Consider the following 16915-nt stretch of genomic DNA (forward strand, 5'->3'; position numbering starts at 1 on the left):
GGGGGGGGGGGGGGGGGGGGGGCTGCCTGTGACACCTGTCACCAGGTAGAGGAGGAGGGGTAGAATAAAGTCTCCCCGTATGGTCCGGGCATGTAGCAAAAACCAGACGGTCTGGACCACCCGGGGAGGCTGTAATCTCCCCTCCCCCATGTAACTGGTGATAGCTATCACAGGGACCCCCCACAAGACACCCCCGGACCGGACCCTACAAGCTCCGGACTGCAGATTTTTATGTCCTGTCCGGCGGTCCGGAGTGTAGTATTTTTACATAGTCCCCAACCCCTGGGCTAATGCAAACACTTTGAGTCCTATTGGGAGAAAAGTGCTATATAAATAACATTAACATTATTATTATCATTACATGGGAATAAGGCTTTCTCTGTGTGAAACGCTGGTTGGAATGAGAGGAGGCAGCAGGCCAGCAGCTATACAGGTGTATATGAACCAGTCTCATGTGCCTGTGCCATGCTGCCAAGTACATAGTATAACAATGTTATAATAGTGAGTGAGTGAAGGATGAGGGCTATGACGTGTAGTGTGTGTGTGTGTGAGTGTACAGGAGCAGCAGTGTACAGTATGCGAGCAGGAGGTGTGTACAGTGCATACAGCGTCACCAAGCACCGGCCGCTCTGCTGCCAATGCTCGCAGTTCCCCCGCCTCCTCCAGCCTCCCAGCGGCCACAGCGCCGGCCCATGTCACCTCTGTGGAAGCGGCGGCCGGGAGCTGCTGCCCGGTGACTGGGAGGAGACTTTCGCCGGCAACTGCGTGTCTCGTCCCCAGGCAGCACCCAGCTCCCGCCGCCGCCGGGGACCTCCCCTCCTCCGCCCGGCAGCAGCTTCCCGCAGCGCCGACCATGCGAGACTACGATGAGGCGACCTTCTTCCTGGGGGACTGGGGACCCTTTCAGTTGTCCATCTTCTTCCTGCTCAGCGCCAGCATCATCCCCAATGGCTTCACCGGCCTCTCTGCCGTCTTCCTGGCAGCCACCCCCGAGCATCGGTGCCAGGTGCCCGACAACGGCACCCTGAGCCCGGCCTGGAGGAACGTCAGCATCCCCTTGGAGGAGCGGGACGGGCGGCAGGTGCAGAGCAGGTGCTGGCGCTACAGGCTGGAGACCCTGAGGAACTACTCTGCCCTTGGGCTGCTGCCCGGGCTGGATGTCAATGTGAGCGGGATACAGAGGGAGCGCTGCCTGGATGGCTGGGAGTACAGCAGGGACATCTATCACTCCACCATTGTCACAGAGGTGAGTGGTATCACTAGGTGCTACTGTCCAAGAGCTTCCACTCTAATAAGTGCCCAAGACATCCGGTAGAGGATGGTCTGCTGCTCCTGCACTTCTCCACCCTATACTGTCCCTCATTTGCTGCACCCCTACTTTTGTGCTTAATTGGGGACTTGTGCTTCTTCAGAGAGGACTGCCACCAGAGTAGTAACACCTGATGGAGGTGGCCTCACGGTCACTGCACTACCCAAATCACTGAATGGAATTTGTTGGTATTTATGCAGAGCGTTCTTCCATAAGTACAGGTCCCATCAGCTTGTCCTGTGCATTACTACATTATTGCCCACCTTAGCTACCTACAGGTGCAGGGTGTGTACCAGTAGTGACCAGTCCCATGTTCAGGCTATTCTCCTGTATTAGTGCAAACTTTTTGGCAGGGGGGAGCAAAATTTATAGTTACGCCACTGGTTGCACCCACAGTATCTTTAAAGAGAGGTGCTGACTGTCTTTGGCAGTTGCCCATTTATCATGTAATATTTGCAGCTAATTCCCTCAAAACACCCCTTTTTGGGGCATAGCTGCAAATGTTAAGTATCCCCCGAATGTATCACGGAGTGACCGCAGCAAAAATCTGGGATCCCTCCTGCCCTGCCGCCAGCCACATCCCATATAGGTTTCTATCAAGAGTGGGGTAGGTCCAAGACAACTAAAGGAGCAATTGTATGCAACTTCTCTGAAGAAAAAAGTCGCCGCAATGTACGGGGACCTTAACTTTTATATCATAAAGTCTATCACAGACCTATGTTGTAAAGAGAGATAAGGTCGGATATGTAAGTGGGAGAGGAGTGGGTGAGAGCTTTGTGAGTGTGAGGTAGAGGCGGGTAGCCCACAGCTGAACCGGATCTCCCAAATGAGCCGACTGACCCGTGAACTGTTTGAATTGAGCGGCGGCTCCTGGAAAATTTCTTTTCCAATCACTGACTGTCAGTGGTACTTGTGTATTATCACGGCGCCCAGATTTTCTACATACGGAAGTGTAGTGAAATCGCATCGCATGTATGCCATACAATGCGATGGGATGCGATTTTATATCGCACCCTATCTTTTTAATGGTCTATACCACTAAATGACATAAAAATGCCAAATCGCATCGCATGTATGCCATACAATGCGATGGGATGCGATTTTATATCGCACCCTATCTTTTTAATGGTCTATACCACTAAATGACATAAAAATGCCATTTAGGGTGGCCCCCCACTATCCACGTCCCCCCCCACTATCCACGTAATCCCGAAGCGTGGCGAGGGGCGGCAGAACGCGTCCTCCGACTTTTTGTCCTACCCCCACTATCCACATCGGCGTGGAGTCGATTTTATATAGTGTGGCGAGCGCACCGAGCCTGAAGCATGGCGAGCGGACGCGGATTACTTCACAGGTATACCGCGTCCCCTCACGGGGCTCGCTGCCCTCGACACACTATATAAAATCAACTCCGTTACGACGTGGATAGTGGGGGGTATGAGAAGATTTGGAGGACGCGTTCCGCCGCCCCTCGCGGGCTCGTTACACTCGCCACGCTTCAGGATTACGTGGGTAGTGGGGGGACGGACGTGGATAGTGGTGTGGGAATTGGATAGTGGGGAGCCACCCTAAATGGCATTTTTATGTAATTCCGTGGTATAGAATGTGATGGGTGCTTGTACAATTTTTTTAATCTCATCGCATCGCATCCTGTATACAATGCTGTATAATGCGACACATTTTTTAATCGCGATTTCCCTACGCAGAATAGCCCTGTACGCTAATAAAGCAGTGGGCGCCGTGATAATACACAAGTACCCTGTCAGTGATTGGAAGAACCATCTTGCTCCAGGAACCTCTGTTCAGTCACACTCATGGGTCAAGGACTCCTCCCACTCATTACTCTGCTCTCCCATCTCAGCTGTTGTGGCTCATATCTCGCTGGCCGCTCAGAGCCTCACTGACTGCTCAAAGCTCTTTTTTTTTTTTTACCTTAATAATAATAATAATAATAATAATAACAGTATTAAAAAAAAAAAAAATCATTTTAGTTTTGTTACCCATGGTGCGGCCACGGCATTCAGAAGTATGTGTGTGTATATATATGTGTGTATATATATATATATATATATATATATATATATATATATATATATATATATATATATATACTTCTGAATGCCGTGGCCTCACCATGGGTAACAAAACTACTAAGTAGATTTTTGTTTAATACTGATATTATTATTATTATTATTATATTAGGGTTAATGTAAAAAAACACATAAAGAGTTCAGAGCCATTCTAAAGAACCGACTCTTTCCCGTGAGCTGGCCTGTTGGGAGCCGCTCACGGAAAAGAGTAGAGTTGCCCATCTCTATGTGAGGAGGTTGAATTGTAATATGAAGGGAAAGGGGAAGTTAGTGTAGAGCCAAAATTCACATAATGCCACATGGATTGAGCCAAAATTCACATAATGCCACATGGATTGAGCCAAAATTCACATAATGCCACATGGATTGAGCCAAAATTCACATAATGCCACACGGATTGGGAAAAAATTCACATAATGCCACATGGATTTAAGCCAAAATTCACATAATGCCACATGGATTGAGCCAAAATTCACATAATGCCACACGGATTGGGAAAAAATTCACATAATGCCACACGGATTGGGAAAAAATTCACATAATGCCACATGGATTGAGCCAAAATTCACATAATGCCACACGGATTGTGAAAAAATTCACATAATGCCACACGGATTGGGAAAAAAATTCACATAATGCCACACGGATTGAGCCAAAATTCACATAATGCCACACGGGTTGAGCCAAAATTCACATAATGCCACACGGATTGAGCCAGAATTCACATAATGCCACACAGATTAAGCCAAAATTCACATAATGCCACACGGATTGAGACAAAATTCACATAATGAAGGGGGGTGGGGCACAAAGTGTCCCGTGAGGGCGCCTGTAAATGAGTTATCTTGCTAGAGCTGCGGTTTCGTAAGTAAGGGTGTCAAACCCAAACACAATAAATGGAAAGAAAAAGGGGGTGTGAAACCGCGCTATTTACCTAATAATATGCCACAATTAAAGGTAAAGAATATACATTTATTAAAAATACACTTGTAAAAATATATAACGTTTAAAAATAGATGGTACTATTGCTGATAATATATTCAAATATAGAGCCGTGATAGTCACCCAGTTTTCTTAGAATGAGAGTCTCAGTGTCCGTTCCTATATACGCTTCCTGGTATATCCCAATATAGCAGGCTGTTTGTATTTTTTTGGAGTGATGTAGTTCTCCAGCCTAGGGAGCCCCTGTTGTTAGCGGGCTCAACCTGGTTCGAATTCTTCCAATCAAGGGAGCCCCTGTTGTTGTTGGGCTCGACCTGGTTAGTAGGAATGATGTCCTGGTTGGTTGCAACTGCTGGGATGTTAGGTGAGGAAAGCTGGTCCGGTCACTAGGAAATGGCTGAATCAGGGTGACAGTAGTGGGTGTCAGGGCTCCAATACACCTATATTTCCTAGTGACCGGACCAGCTTTCCTCACCTAACATCCCAGCAGTTGCAACCAACCAGGACATCATTCCTACTAACCAGGTCGAGCCCAACAACAACAGGGGCTCCCTTGATTGGAAGAATTCGAACCAGGTTGAGCCCGCTAACAACAGGGGCTCCCTAGGCTGGAGAACTACATCACTCCAAAAAAATACAAACAGCCTGCTATATTGGGATATACCAGGAAGCGTATATAGGAACGGACACTGAGACTCTCATTCTAAGAAAACTGGGTGACTATCACGGCTCTATATTTGAATATATTATCAGCAATAGTACCATCTATTTTTTAAACGTTATATATTTTTACAAGTGTATTTTTAATAAATGTATATTCTTTACCTTTAATTGTGGCATATTATTAGGTAAATAGCGCGGTTTCACACCCCCTTTTTCTTTCCAAAATTCACATAATGCCACATGGATTGAGCCAAAATTCACATAATGCCACACAGATTAAGCCAAAATTTACAATACACTTCATAAACAGGGACATTGTCCACCAAAGGCGTGCATTAAACATTTACACCATAATGTCCATTACACGTTAAGTTACATGCCATTATGTCCATTATGTGTTCTACCAAACACCATAATGCCTATTCAAAATTATGCTACATAAGTGCTGCTTCTCTACATGCTCATTGCCAGAGGTTCCATGCTCGTTGCCATGTGGGATTACATGCTCATTGCCAAGGGGGAATACATGCTCGTGGTAAATGGGGGACAGCCGCCAGGCAGAAGTGATAGCCACTGACAGTGGCAGAGCCTGGCTGTATTCAGAGCACTGCAGGTCCCGGCTATTTGAAATAATACCCCTTTCACACCAGAAAATGCATTCCCAGGTTGGACCCTTTTACACCAGCCTAGTCCCTGCATTTTCTGGTGTGAGGGGGAGAGAAAACCACCCCTCCCCCCTTTAACCAGTTATCTCATTTAACCGGCTATATCTTCAGAACCAACTGACCCATTTACATGAGACAAGTATTATATTGAAGAACTTTTGATCGGGCTTTGAATGATTTTGGTCCAGAGTAATCTGCCCTCAAATAACATGAACAGCTATGAAATTACATTTCAAAAATAAAAAAATCGGTTTACATGCAATATCTCTGGAACCGATTGACTGATATAGACCAGCCTGATATCTTATTAAAGGCCCAGCGATTTGGAATTGAATGAAATGAACCACAAGCTTCTGTGATGCCAGGGCGGGAACTGGCAGCCGTCGGAACCGGGTGGGGGTCGGAATTGATGGGTCCCAACGGGCTGGGCTTCTTGGAAAGCCCTGGTCCTCAGCTATAAAATAAATGACAGGGGGGGCACGTGCCTGGGTGCCCCCCCCCTGAATCCGCCACTGGCAACATCACATGTGAAGTAGAATACACAGCTTAGTACATTTCCCCCTCAGTCTTACCAATGTTGTAAAGCTTTCTACCACATTTGTAAGACATCATCAGTGGAGACTGAGTATCAGGAATGTCTGAATTTTCCTTTCCAAGAAACTTTCAATCATAAACCAAAATGCGTTTATTACTTTTACGGTTACAGATACCGGGCATGTATGGTATAAATGTGTATACAGGGTCAGTTGATAGTCAACATTTTGTTCAGTCTACAAACACTTTTATTAGGCAATCTGTGAACCTGACTTTTCCTATGTACAATGTTATTGCTAAGGCATCATAATTATAATGTTTGTAAAATGAAGTCCTTGAAACTGCAATGTAATTATTGTTTACAAGTAAACAATGTAACAAGTAAATATCACTGTTTCTGTTTCCCATTTACTGTACTTAGTACTCGGTGTCACAGTGTTGCAGCCTTCACCTAGTAACGTCCCTGAAGTGACTGTGGCGCTTATGATAAACTGCATTTTATAAGGACTAGGAACAGGTGCGTAACTAGAACTATGTTGGGCCCCATAACAAAAATTTTAAAGGGCCCCCCCCATTGTACGGGGAAACATCCCGTGACGTCAACATTAACCAGGCACTTTTCTGGGGAAGTTAATGTATGACATCTGCTGTAGTGCTTGTGTATACCAAGAAATGGCAAATGGCACTCCAGAGTCTAATGCTAGGTACACACCAGCACGATGCTGCTCGTGAAGCGGGTCGTCACAGGAAGGTACGACCCGCTCACAAGCTGACGGAGCCGCCGACCCGCACAGAAAAGGCACCTGATGTGATCGCGACCCGCACCCACTACAATGGACCTTTCTGAGAACTACCTGGTGCAGGAAGGATCTCAGAAAAGATCTAACGACCCGCGGGACCGCGCATCGGATCGGGATCGCATCAAAATGGCAGCGAAATGGCCCAAAACATGGCCAACTTACATACAATCGGTCGAGATTGTATCTAAATTGGCTCATTTTGGGCCAAATCATCCTGTTGTGTACCCCACATTAGTGTATTTTATTCACCCCAAACAATGGGTGTCTTTCCGAAACATGTTGGAATTTTGGAGTGAATAAAATCCATTTAAAGTACACTCTGGAGTGCAGTCTGCCATTTCCGTGTGTATGACATGCATACAAATACAATAAAAAGATCTGCACCGGGAATCCTAAGTTATTCTGGCAGCCAAGTACTGTTGATGCCGGACACCTGTGCCGCTGTGTGCCCGCAGCCTGAGCTTCGGCGCTGCCTCTTCTGCCACTGACAGGAGCCTGCTAATAGCATTAATAAGTGTGCCACTGGGACTGAGAAACGGGGAACGGAGGCTTTAGCCGCTTCATGTACAGATCCGGAAACTAGCAGCAGCGCCGCAGTGTGCGGCTGACAGACGCGAATTGATGTGCTTGAACAGTCCGGCAGCCGCAGCCACGCACAGCAGCTGCTGTTGTTAGTTCCGGTGTTTGCACATGAACATGAAGCGGCTTCACCTCCATCCTTTACCAAGTAAGTGACATGCCAGTCTTACAACTATAGAGGGGGATTGCCCCGGGACCCTCAAGCCACCGGGCCCCGTAGCAACTGCATCCTCTATAGTTATGCCACTGACTAGGAATGAGCAGATTCTTGATTTTGCACAGGCTGTGATTTCAGTAGTGAGATTTCTAATACCCCTTTTACACCATCGAAAAATCCGGGTCAGCGGCGGGTCAGACCCAGATCATCGGCGGTGTAAATGGGGTGTATCTGTGTCCATTTACACAGGTCCTCTACTTAGGTCAGGACCCGTGTAGAGGCCGGTGTAATGGTGTAAATGGTGCAGCACGGGTTGAGGCAGGTATTACCTGAGCGGTGGATGAGAACTTGGCTGATTTCTTGACGCACGGCCACTCTGCTGCATTGGCAGCTATGTCCCTCCAACGCCTCCTCCTCTTTTTTCCCCTTCACCAGGGCAGCAGCATAGACGAGTGTGGAGTGCGCGGTAACCGCACAGCCCGCTGGGATTTGTAGTCTCCGGATCCTATGTGCCGCTGCTATAAGACATGGAAGGCCTGGGGAGACTACAACTCCCCGCCCTCTTTCCTCCGAGTCCTCTCCCCTCCTCGGTAGAATAGCCGGGACAGACAGACAGAGAGAGAGTAAGGGTAGTCCGGGGGGTCAGCGGCTTCATGTGACCTATGCTCGCCACAGGCATAACCAAAGGGGTCACTGGCTCTGTGTGTGGTGCTGGCTGCAGAGGAAAGGGGAGGCCCCCAGGAACACCCCCCTCTCCCACAACATGACCTCCCTCCATTCTACCCAGTGCAGGCAGCTGGAAGCTCATTGTCACCTACTCTATATATGTCACACACTCTCCTGCTGGGGGGGGGCTTGGGGTATTTATACTCTGGGGGTTATACTGTACTGCCTGATGGCTTCTACCCTTAGGTTGTCCTGACCTGTCTTGGGGTATTATACTCTAGAGCAGTGGTAGCCAACCCTAGCCCTCGAGAGCTACCAACAGTTCACATTTTCCAGACAACTGAGCTGCTGCACAGCTGCACTCATTAATCACTGACACATTTTAAAAGATACACAGATGGAGCTAATTAGCTCACTTGTGATTCTGTGAGGAGACCTGCAAAACATGCACTGTTGGTAGCTCTCGAGGACTAGGGTTGGCTACCCCAGCTCTAGAGATAATACTGCCTGGGGCTTGGTTATTATACTCTGAGGGTTAAACTGTACTGTCTGGGGGTTTGAGATACTTGAAAAAGGGGTTGTAGTCACGAAAAGAGTTGTTGATGGCCATTTTTTAATGACATCTAGAAGAAATCGCACGGCTGACCCAGGTTCAGTGTAAATGGTGCAGACCCAGGTCCGACCCAGGTCGAAGTGCTGTGTAATACCCCTTTTCCACTAGCAACCTGGGTCAGACCTGGTAAATTGTACCCGGTTCGAACCCGGGTTGGACATGGGTAATACCCCTTTTACACCAAAAACCCTGGTCCGACCCTGGTCTTTGAACGCTGGAGTTTCCAGGGTCTGACCCTGCTTTATACTGCATTTACACAGCACTTCGACCTGGGTCTGCACCATTTACACTGAACCTGGGTCAGCCCTATAGATATATATATATCTATAGAGATATATATATATTATATATATATATATATATATATATATATATATGAGAGAGATAGATATAGATATATCTATATATATATATATATAGATATATATCTATATATATATATATATATATATAGATATATATCTATATAGATATATATCTATCTATATAGCTTGGAGGGGGTAGAGGGGGGGAAGCTGTCCCCGGGTGCTGTGGGGGTAGAGGGGGGAAGCTGTCCCCGGGTGCTGTGTGGGTAGAGGGGGGAAGCTGTCCCCGGGTGCTGTGAGGAGGAGGGGGGTCCCTGCGGCTGCTGAGGGGAGAGGGGGAAGCTGTCCCGGGTGCTGTGGGGGTAGAGGGGGGAAGCTGTCCCCGGGTGCTGTGGGGGTAGAGGGGGGAAGCTGTCCCCGGGTGCTGTGAGGTTAGAGGGGGGAAGCTGTCCCCGGGTGCTGTGGGGGTAGAGGGGGGAAGCTGTCCCCGGGTGCTGTGGGGGTAGAGGGGGGAAGCTGTCCCCGGGTGCTGTGGGGGTAGAGGGGGGAAGCTGTCCCCGGGTGCTGTGGGGGTAGAGGGGGGAAGCTGTCCCGGGTGCTGTGGGGGTAGAGGGGGGAAGCTGTCCCCGGGTGCTGTGGGGGTAGAGGGGGGAAGCTGTCCCCGGGTGCTGTGGGGGTAGAGGGGGGAAGCTGTCCCCGGGTGCTGTGAGTGGGGGGAAGCTGTCCCCGGGTGCTGTGGGGGTAGAGGGGGGAAGCTGTCCCCGGGTGCTGTGGGGGTAGAGGGGGAAGCTGTCTCCGGGTGCTGTGGGGGTAGAGGGGGGAAGCTGTCCCGGGTGCTGTGGAGGTAGAGGGGGGAAGCTGTCCCCGGGTGCTGTGAGGTTAGAGGGGGGAAGCTGTCCCGGGTGCTGTGGAGGTAGAGGGGGGAAGCTGTCCCCGGGTGCTGTGAGGTTAGAGGGGGGAAGCTGTCCCCGGGTGCTGTGAGGTTAGAGGGGGGAAGCTGTCCCCGGGTGCTGTGGGGGTAGAGGGGGGAAGCTGTCCCCGGGTGCTGTGGGGTAGAGGGGGGAAGCTGTCCCCGGGTGCTGTGGGGGTAGAGGGGGGAAGCTGTCTCCGGGTGCTGTGGGGGTAGAGGGGGGAAGCTGTCCCGGGTGCTGTGGGGGTAGAGGGGGGAAGCTGTCCCCGGGTGCTGTGGGGGTAGAGGGGGGAAGCTGTCCCCGGGTGCTGTGAGGTTAGAGGGGGGAAGCTGTCCCCGGGTGCTGTGGGGGTAGAGGGGGGAAGCTGTCCCCGGGTGCTGTGGGGGTAGAGGGGGGAAGCTGTCTCCGGGTGCTGTGGGGGTAGAGGGGGGAAGCTGTCCCGGGTGCTGTGGAGGTAGAGGGGGGAAGCTGTCCCCGGGTGCTGTGAGGTTAGAGGGGGGAAGCTGTCCCCGGGTGCTGTGGGGGTAGAGGGGGGAAGCTGTCCCCGGGTGCTGTGGGGGTAGAGGGGGGAAGCTGTCCCCGGGTGCTGTGGGTAGAGGGGGGAAGCTGTCCCCGGGTGCTGTGAGGGTAGAGGGGGGAAGCTGTCCCCGGGTGCTGTGGGGGTAGAGGGGGGAAGCTGTCCCCGGGTGCTGTGATGAGGAGGGGGGTCCCTGCGGCTGCTGAGGGGAGAGGGGGTACCTGTCAGCCTGACACTATGGTTGCCGGCGCTGCCGCTGCTGTATCTCCCCCTGGCGGCCGGTCCTTGCGGCGGATGGACAGTCAGTGTCGGCGGTCCCTCTGGCGCAGGGGAAATATACTATTTCCCCTGCGCCAGAGGGACCGCCGACACTGACTGTCTATCCGCCGCAAGGACCGGCCGCCGGGGGGAGATACAGCAGTGGCAGCGCCGTGTCAGGCTGGCCGCTGACAGGTACCCCATCTCCCCTCAGTAGCCGCAGGGACCCCCCTCCTCCCGCAGCACCTGGGGACAGCTTCCCCAGAGCCGCAGCGGGACCATTTACACCGCCATTTACACGGGTCCCATCCGGGTTCTACCCAGGTCAGGACCTGGATAGAGGACCCGTGTAAATGGACACGGATACCCCCCATTTACACCGCCGAGGATCCGGGTCTGACCCGCCGCTGACCCGGATTTTTCGGCGGTGTAAAAGGGGTATAAGAGACACATTTCCACTACAGTGCTACCTGGTAAATTGCCTGATCAGACCCTTTTACACTTAACCCGGGTAAGGCCTGTTGTTTCCTATAGATTACATTAAAAAAAGCCTTTTTAAAGGTCTTTATCAGGGGAGGTCACAAAATAGGGCCACCATTACACCAAAAGGGCCACCATTAAAAAGATTACCATATTAGAAGAAGAGACCACACTCCTTTCTTTTAAAATAACTTTTTTTTTTATTTTACTGCCAAAAATTAAATCTGGTGCTGGTGGCAGAGTGGAAGGTGGCTGCTGAAGCAGCCTCTTATGCAGCAGGGGAAAGTTATTAGGACAGACATGCAGAACGTGCACAGAACGCTGTCCTCCATAGTATGTGCACAGTCTGCGGAGCTCTGAGTGATGACATCACTCACCAGCACCCCAGCAGCACCAATCAGTGAAGATTTTAACATGGTCAGTCAAATAACCCGGTTAGGGAGCGTTTCCACTACCCTTGAATCCGGGTGCTACCCTGGTCATTACCTGGGTAGGATTGCCGGGGAATCCAAACCGGGTTGTTTGACAGGGAGCATTTCCACTAGCAGAAAAACCCGGGTAGAAGCGCGTCCCCGCGGAGATGTGGAAAAGGGGTGGGGTATAAAGCAGGGTCAGATCCTGGAAACTCCAGTGTTCAAAGACCAGGGTCCGTCCAGGGTTTTTGGTGTAAAAGGGGTATAATAAACACCCTTCCTGCTTGTTACACTGTGTAATCATTTGAATACCTGATAGGCCAAATATACTGGGGAAATGTTGAAAGCCTCAGGGGTAGATTTATTAAGCTCGGTGAAGTGATAGTGTCTGGTTTTTATCACCGGCCAATCAGCTGCTACCTGTCATTTTTCATACCAAGCCTGTAACTTCACAGTCACGAGCGGATTGGCCGGGGATAAAAACCAGACACTTTGTCACTTCACCAAGATTAATAAATCTGTCCCACAGTGTAGTTACACAAGATAAATAAATAATAGTATCCATAAACAAACAGAAAACTTTGTGTCGGACTGGGGCATGAAGGGCCCACCAGGGAAATGCACTCACAGGGGCCCACCAAGGGGCGTGGTCTTTTTTAAGGGGTGTGGCCACCTGACCAGAGTGGCTATACACTATGCAATTTTGGGCCAATTTCATCCGATTTCGGCACTTTGGGCCGATAATTGGGCAAAATTGGCAGGTGTGTGACATTTGATCGGTAAATCCCCCACCCTGATAATATGTCCCACAGATAATAATACAGCAAATAGCCCCCAGATATTACACCACATAGGTCATCCACACACAGATAATAGTACAGCACGTAGGTCCCCCCACATATAATACAGCACATAGGTCCTTCTACTCAAATAGTTCAGCACATAGGCCCCCCCATATAGTACATTACATAGGCCCCCATTTAGATAATAGTACAGAACATAGGCTCCCAGTATAATACATCACATAGGTCCACCCACTAAAATAATACAGCACATAGGCCCCCCATATAGTACATTACACAGGTCCCCCCACTCAGATAATAGTACAGCACATAGCGCCCCCCCCCCCCCCCCCCACCATATTAGTGTTCACTCTTGAATTTTTTTAGGGCAGGGAGGATGCTGACTACGGGGAGGGCACATTTTTCAGTCAGGGAGGCACATTTTAAAGGGCAAAATGATGCGAATATAGATAGATAGAGGGACAGTGGTCAAAGTGGAAATTTTAAAGTGGGGGTATGGAAAAGGTAAAGGCTGGGGTTATGTGCGTGCCAAAGGCACGCTCGCTCCAGAAAAAGGGGGCGTGGTCACCTAAAAGGGAGTGGTCACCTAAAATCGGACGTGTCCTTGAGTGTTGTGTAAGTGCCACGCCATATACCTCTTATGTACATTTTGCATTTTGAACTAGATCACATCGCATCTAGTTAAAAATGTATGAAATGTGCTAAAGCAGCATGCATTTTGAACTAAATACAATCGTGCAGCACATACTTTTTGTGCTTTGCGATGTGCGATGCGAGGAACTGCCCATCACCTCGCAAAAAAGAATTGCTCTGTGTATGGGCACCTTTATACCAAAATTAAAGTGCCAAAATTCACGTCATGCCACCTGGATTGAGTCAAAATTCGCATCCTGGTACCCAAACTGAGCCAAAAATCCCCTTCTTGGTACACGGACTGAGCCAAAATTCACATCCTGGTACCCCGACTGAGCCAGAATTCACATCATGCCACACTGAAAGAGCTAAAATTCGCATTATGCAACATATATTGAGTCAAAATTCACATCATGCCACCCGGATTGAACCAAGATTCATGTCAAGCCAGCAGGATTGATCGAAAATTCATGTCATTCCACCCAGATTAAGAAATAAATTCACGTTTTGCCTCATGGTTGAGCCAAATTTTACATACTCATACAGATTGAGCCAAAATTCGGGTACACAGGTAGAGAGGAATGCATGGGCACAGATGGGCAGGGAGAGAGGCACACATGTGCAGGGGCACACACGGCAGGGACAGAGGCACACATGGATTTGGGCTCAGATGGGCAGGGACAGAGGAAATTATGGGCAGGGACAGAGGAACACAGGCTGGGACAGAGAATGGAAAGGAAGAGAGGTTGGCACAAAAGAAAAAAGTAGAAGGCTGGCACAGTGGCACAGTGGAGAAAAGTGCAGAGAAACAACGTGGATAGAAACGGGCAGTAACAAAGACAATTATTTAAATACAAAAGTACAGGAAGAAGCTTGTTAGTGGAAACAGGTACAGGCAGCAAACTGTGATATCATGGCATGGCATAGCACTGTACCTGAGTCAGCAGTATAGTCCAACTTCTTACAAAGGTCACAGAAGCAGCCACCCGGCCACTTTCACTGCACTAGCAGACACACCAGCAGGGCAGCTTCTTCATCTTGCACCTTTTCTGAGAAAAGAATGGGAATGGTGCACCCAACCTAGTGCTTCCCTTGTGAGGACATCACAGTGTTATAGATAAACAAAAAACAATAATACTTCCTTCTAAAACAATCTGGTGTAGTTTTCCCTTTCCTCAATTGATCCCTGCTGGCAATCTCAGTGGGTTGATTTCCGGCGTATATATGTGAAACAAAGGAATAAAAACACAATTTGTATGTCTGCTGATGCCTTTCCTTTCTATATTATGCTCTGAGGCAAATGGATGTGTACCTCACTCACATATATTCTAGTGTAGTCATACACATAAAGGTATCTTTCTTAAGAATGGGTAGCATACCTGTACTCACGGTGTGATGATGGGTTCTACTCGCATCAGGGTATCTTTTCCAGTCTCGTGTCCCTAAAACGTATTTATTGATATAAAAAGCATACAGTGTAAAAACTAGTGCAGGAGCAGGGTTCTGAGGTAGCTGACAACACAGCCAGCAAAAATTGATCAGGACAAGGCAATACCGCTAATATGTCAGATACTCTGCGGTCCTTACCGCTGGACCTCACTTACATAAGAATTAAAAATTGGTATCAAGCTCCTAGACCGACATGTTTCGGGACATTATGTTTCTTTTTCAAGGTGGGAGCTTGTACCAAACATTATCTCCTTAAATACCCTTTCCCTGTGGGACTTCCGGTTTCCGGAACTCACATTTTCGGTAATCTACGTGGCTCCACATAAATAAAAACATCTAGTTCAGTCCCAAATGCATCCTGATGGTCTCAGCTCATTGCCGGTTTCTGGCAATGTGCCGCACTTTATCTGTTTAAGTTGTTCAGTACGCGCGGTGTTCATACATGACCGCGACTGGAGTCGAACTTCCGGTCGTGTACTAACACCGCGCGTACTGTAAAAGTTTTGCTGGCTCTGTTGTCAGCTACCTCGGAACCCTGCTCCTGCACTAGTTTTTACACTGTATGCTTTTTATATCCATAAATATGTTTTTGGGACACGAGACTGGAAAAGATACCTTGATGCGAGTAGAACCCATCATCACACAGTGAGTACAGGTACGCTACCCATTCTTAAGAAAGATACCTTTATGTGTATGACTACGCTAGAATTTATGTGAGGTACTCATCCATTTGCCTCACAGCATAATATAGAAAGGAAAGGCATCAGCAGACATGCAAATTGTGTTTTTATTCCTTTGTTTCACATATAAGCCGGAAATCAAGCCACTGAGATTGCCAGCAGGGATCAATTGAGTAAAGGAAAAACTACACCAGATTGTTTTAGAAGGAAGTATTCTTGTTTTTTCTACCGTCCAATGGGATACTGGGTTATACTATGGGGATAGAGATCCTCAGCAGGAGAGACAGGCACATTAAAGCTTTCAGTGTGGGTGCACTGGCTCCTCCACTCTATCTCCCTCCACTAGTCAGTTTAGAAAAATGTGCCTCAGGAGAGGCAGTGCTTTCTGGATGCTCCAGACTTTTTTCTTCAAATTTTATTTAGTTTATTATTTTGGGGCGCTGCTTTGACCAGGCAGCTATCCTACTTCGAGGGTGTCAGGGGTAGGGTCAGTCCCCAACCTCTTAAGGTGCAGAGCTGACCCTGCTGCAGGATAACCTGTCCTGAGTGGGGCCTGTCACTGCACAGCATTGCGCTGTAGCGAGCAGGCCCCCCAGCTGCCGCACACCCCCTGACTGGTCCGAAGACGTCTGTGGTGAGTACAGTTTGGGGGTCCCACAAGGGGACACCCCAAACCGTTCTGTGCGGCAATATGGCGGTGGCAGTAGCGGCGGCCCTCTCGCAGGAACCACGCGACCCCACCTCATCACACTGGCATAGGGTGATGCCGCTGGACCACCAGGAATGCCCAGGGCGTTTTTTTAAGCATTTTATGTGAAAAGCGCTTCTTATGCCAGTTTAAATATACTGGAAGCGCCAGCTCCATGTAAAGGGAGTGGGGCTTCGCTCAGAGCGGGACCAGGCTCTGCTGGGCGCGCCCTGTCTCTGCTTCCTGCTTCTTCACGCATCCAGAGGTCGCCATTACAGCTCCTCAGCGGCGTGGTGGATTTGATCCTTTGCAGCAGCGGCAGAGACAGCAAGTTATAACAGCGCAGCAGCGTTGCTTAGCTGTGTTATTTACACTGTGTATGACATATCACTGTGTGTTTTGTGCGTTACCAGCTCACTCAAATCCGTGAGTTAAGGTTTAGGGTGTACTGGTCTCCTCATATTGCTCTGAGTCTACCCCACTGGCTAGTTAACCACTTGTACACACACCATAGTCTCTAATACAGAGGTGTATTACACTTATACTGTTTAGAGTTACAGTACATCAAGTGTGGGTGCTGTGTGTGCGTGTGTGCGCTGCTGGGGGTGTCCTGTTGCTTCATCATGGTGAAAAAGTTAACATGCATGGTGTGCAGCACAAAGTTTATTCCAGCTGGATTCAGTACTGAATCCCGGCGTTCAGAATCCCGACGCCGGAATCCCGACAGCCGAAATGCCGACAAGGGGGGGACATGGATCGC

The 16915-nt window shown here is 49.2% G+C and overlaps 1 protein-coding gene across 1 annotated transcript in view; it reads left to right on the top strand.

The window, feature by feature from the left end:
* Nucleotides 1-651: 651 nt before the first annotated feature.
* LOC146074095 (organic cation/carnitine transporter 2-like) overlaps nucleotides 652-16915 on the top strand; it is a 98183-nt gene continuing 81919 nt past the window's right edge. Inside the window, exon 1 of the mRNA XM_083181837.1 lies at nucleotides 652-1246. Coding sequence (XP_083037963.1) covers nucleotides 854-1246 — 393 coding nt within the window. The 5' untranslated portion in view covers nucleotides 652-853. The remainder of the gene's footprint in view (nucleotides 1247-16915) is intronic.

The sequence above is a fragment of the Crinia signifera genome, chromosome 4 (assembly GCF_055691185.1).
Source record: "Crinia signifera chromosome 4, ASM5569118v1, whole genome shotgun sequence".
Lineage (NCBI taxonomy): Eukaryota > Metazoa > Chordata > Amphibia > Anura > Myobatrachidae > Crinia > Crinia signifera.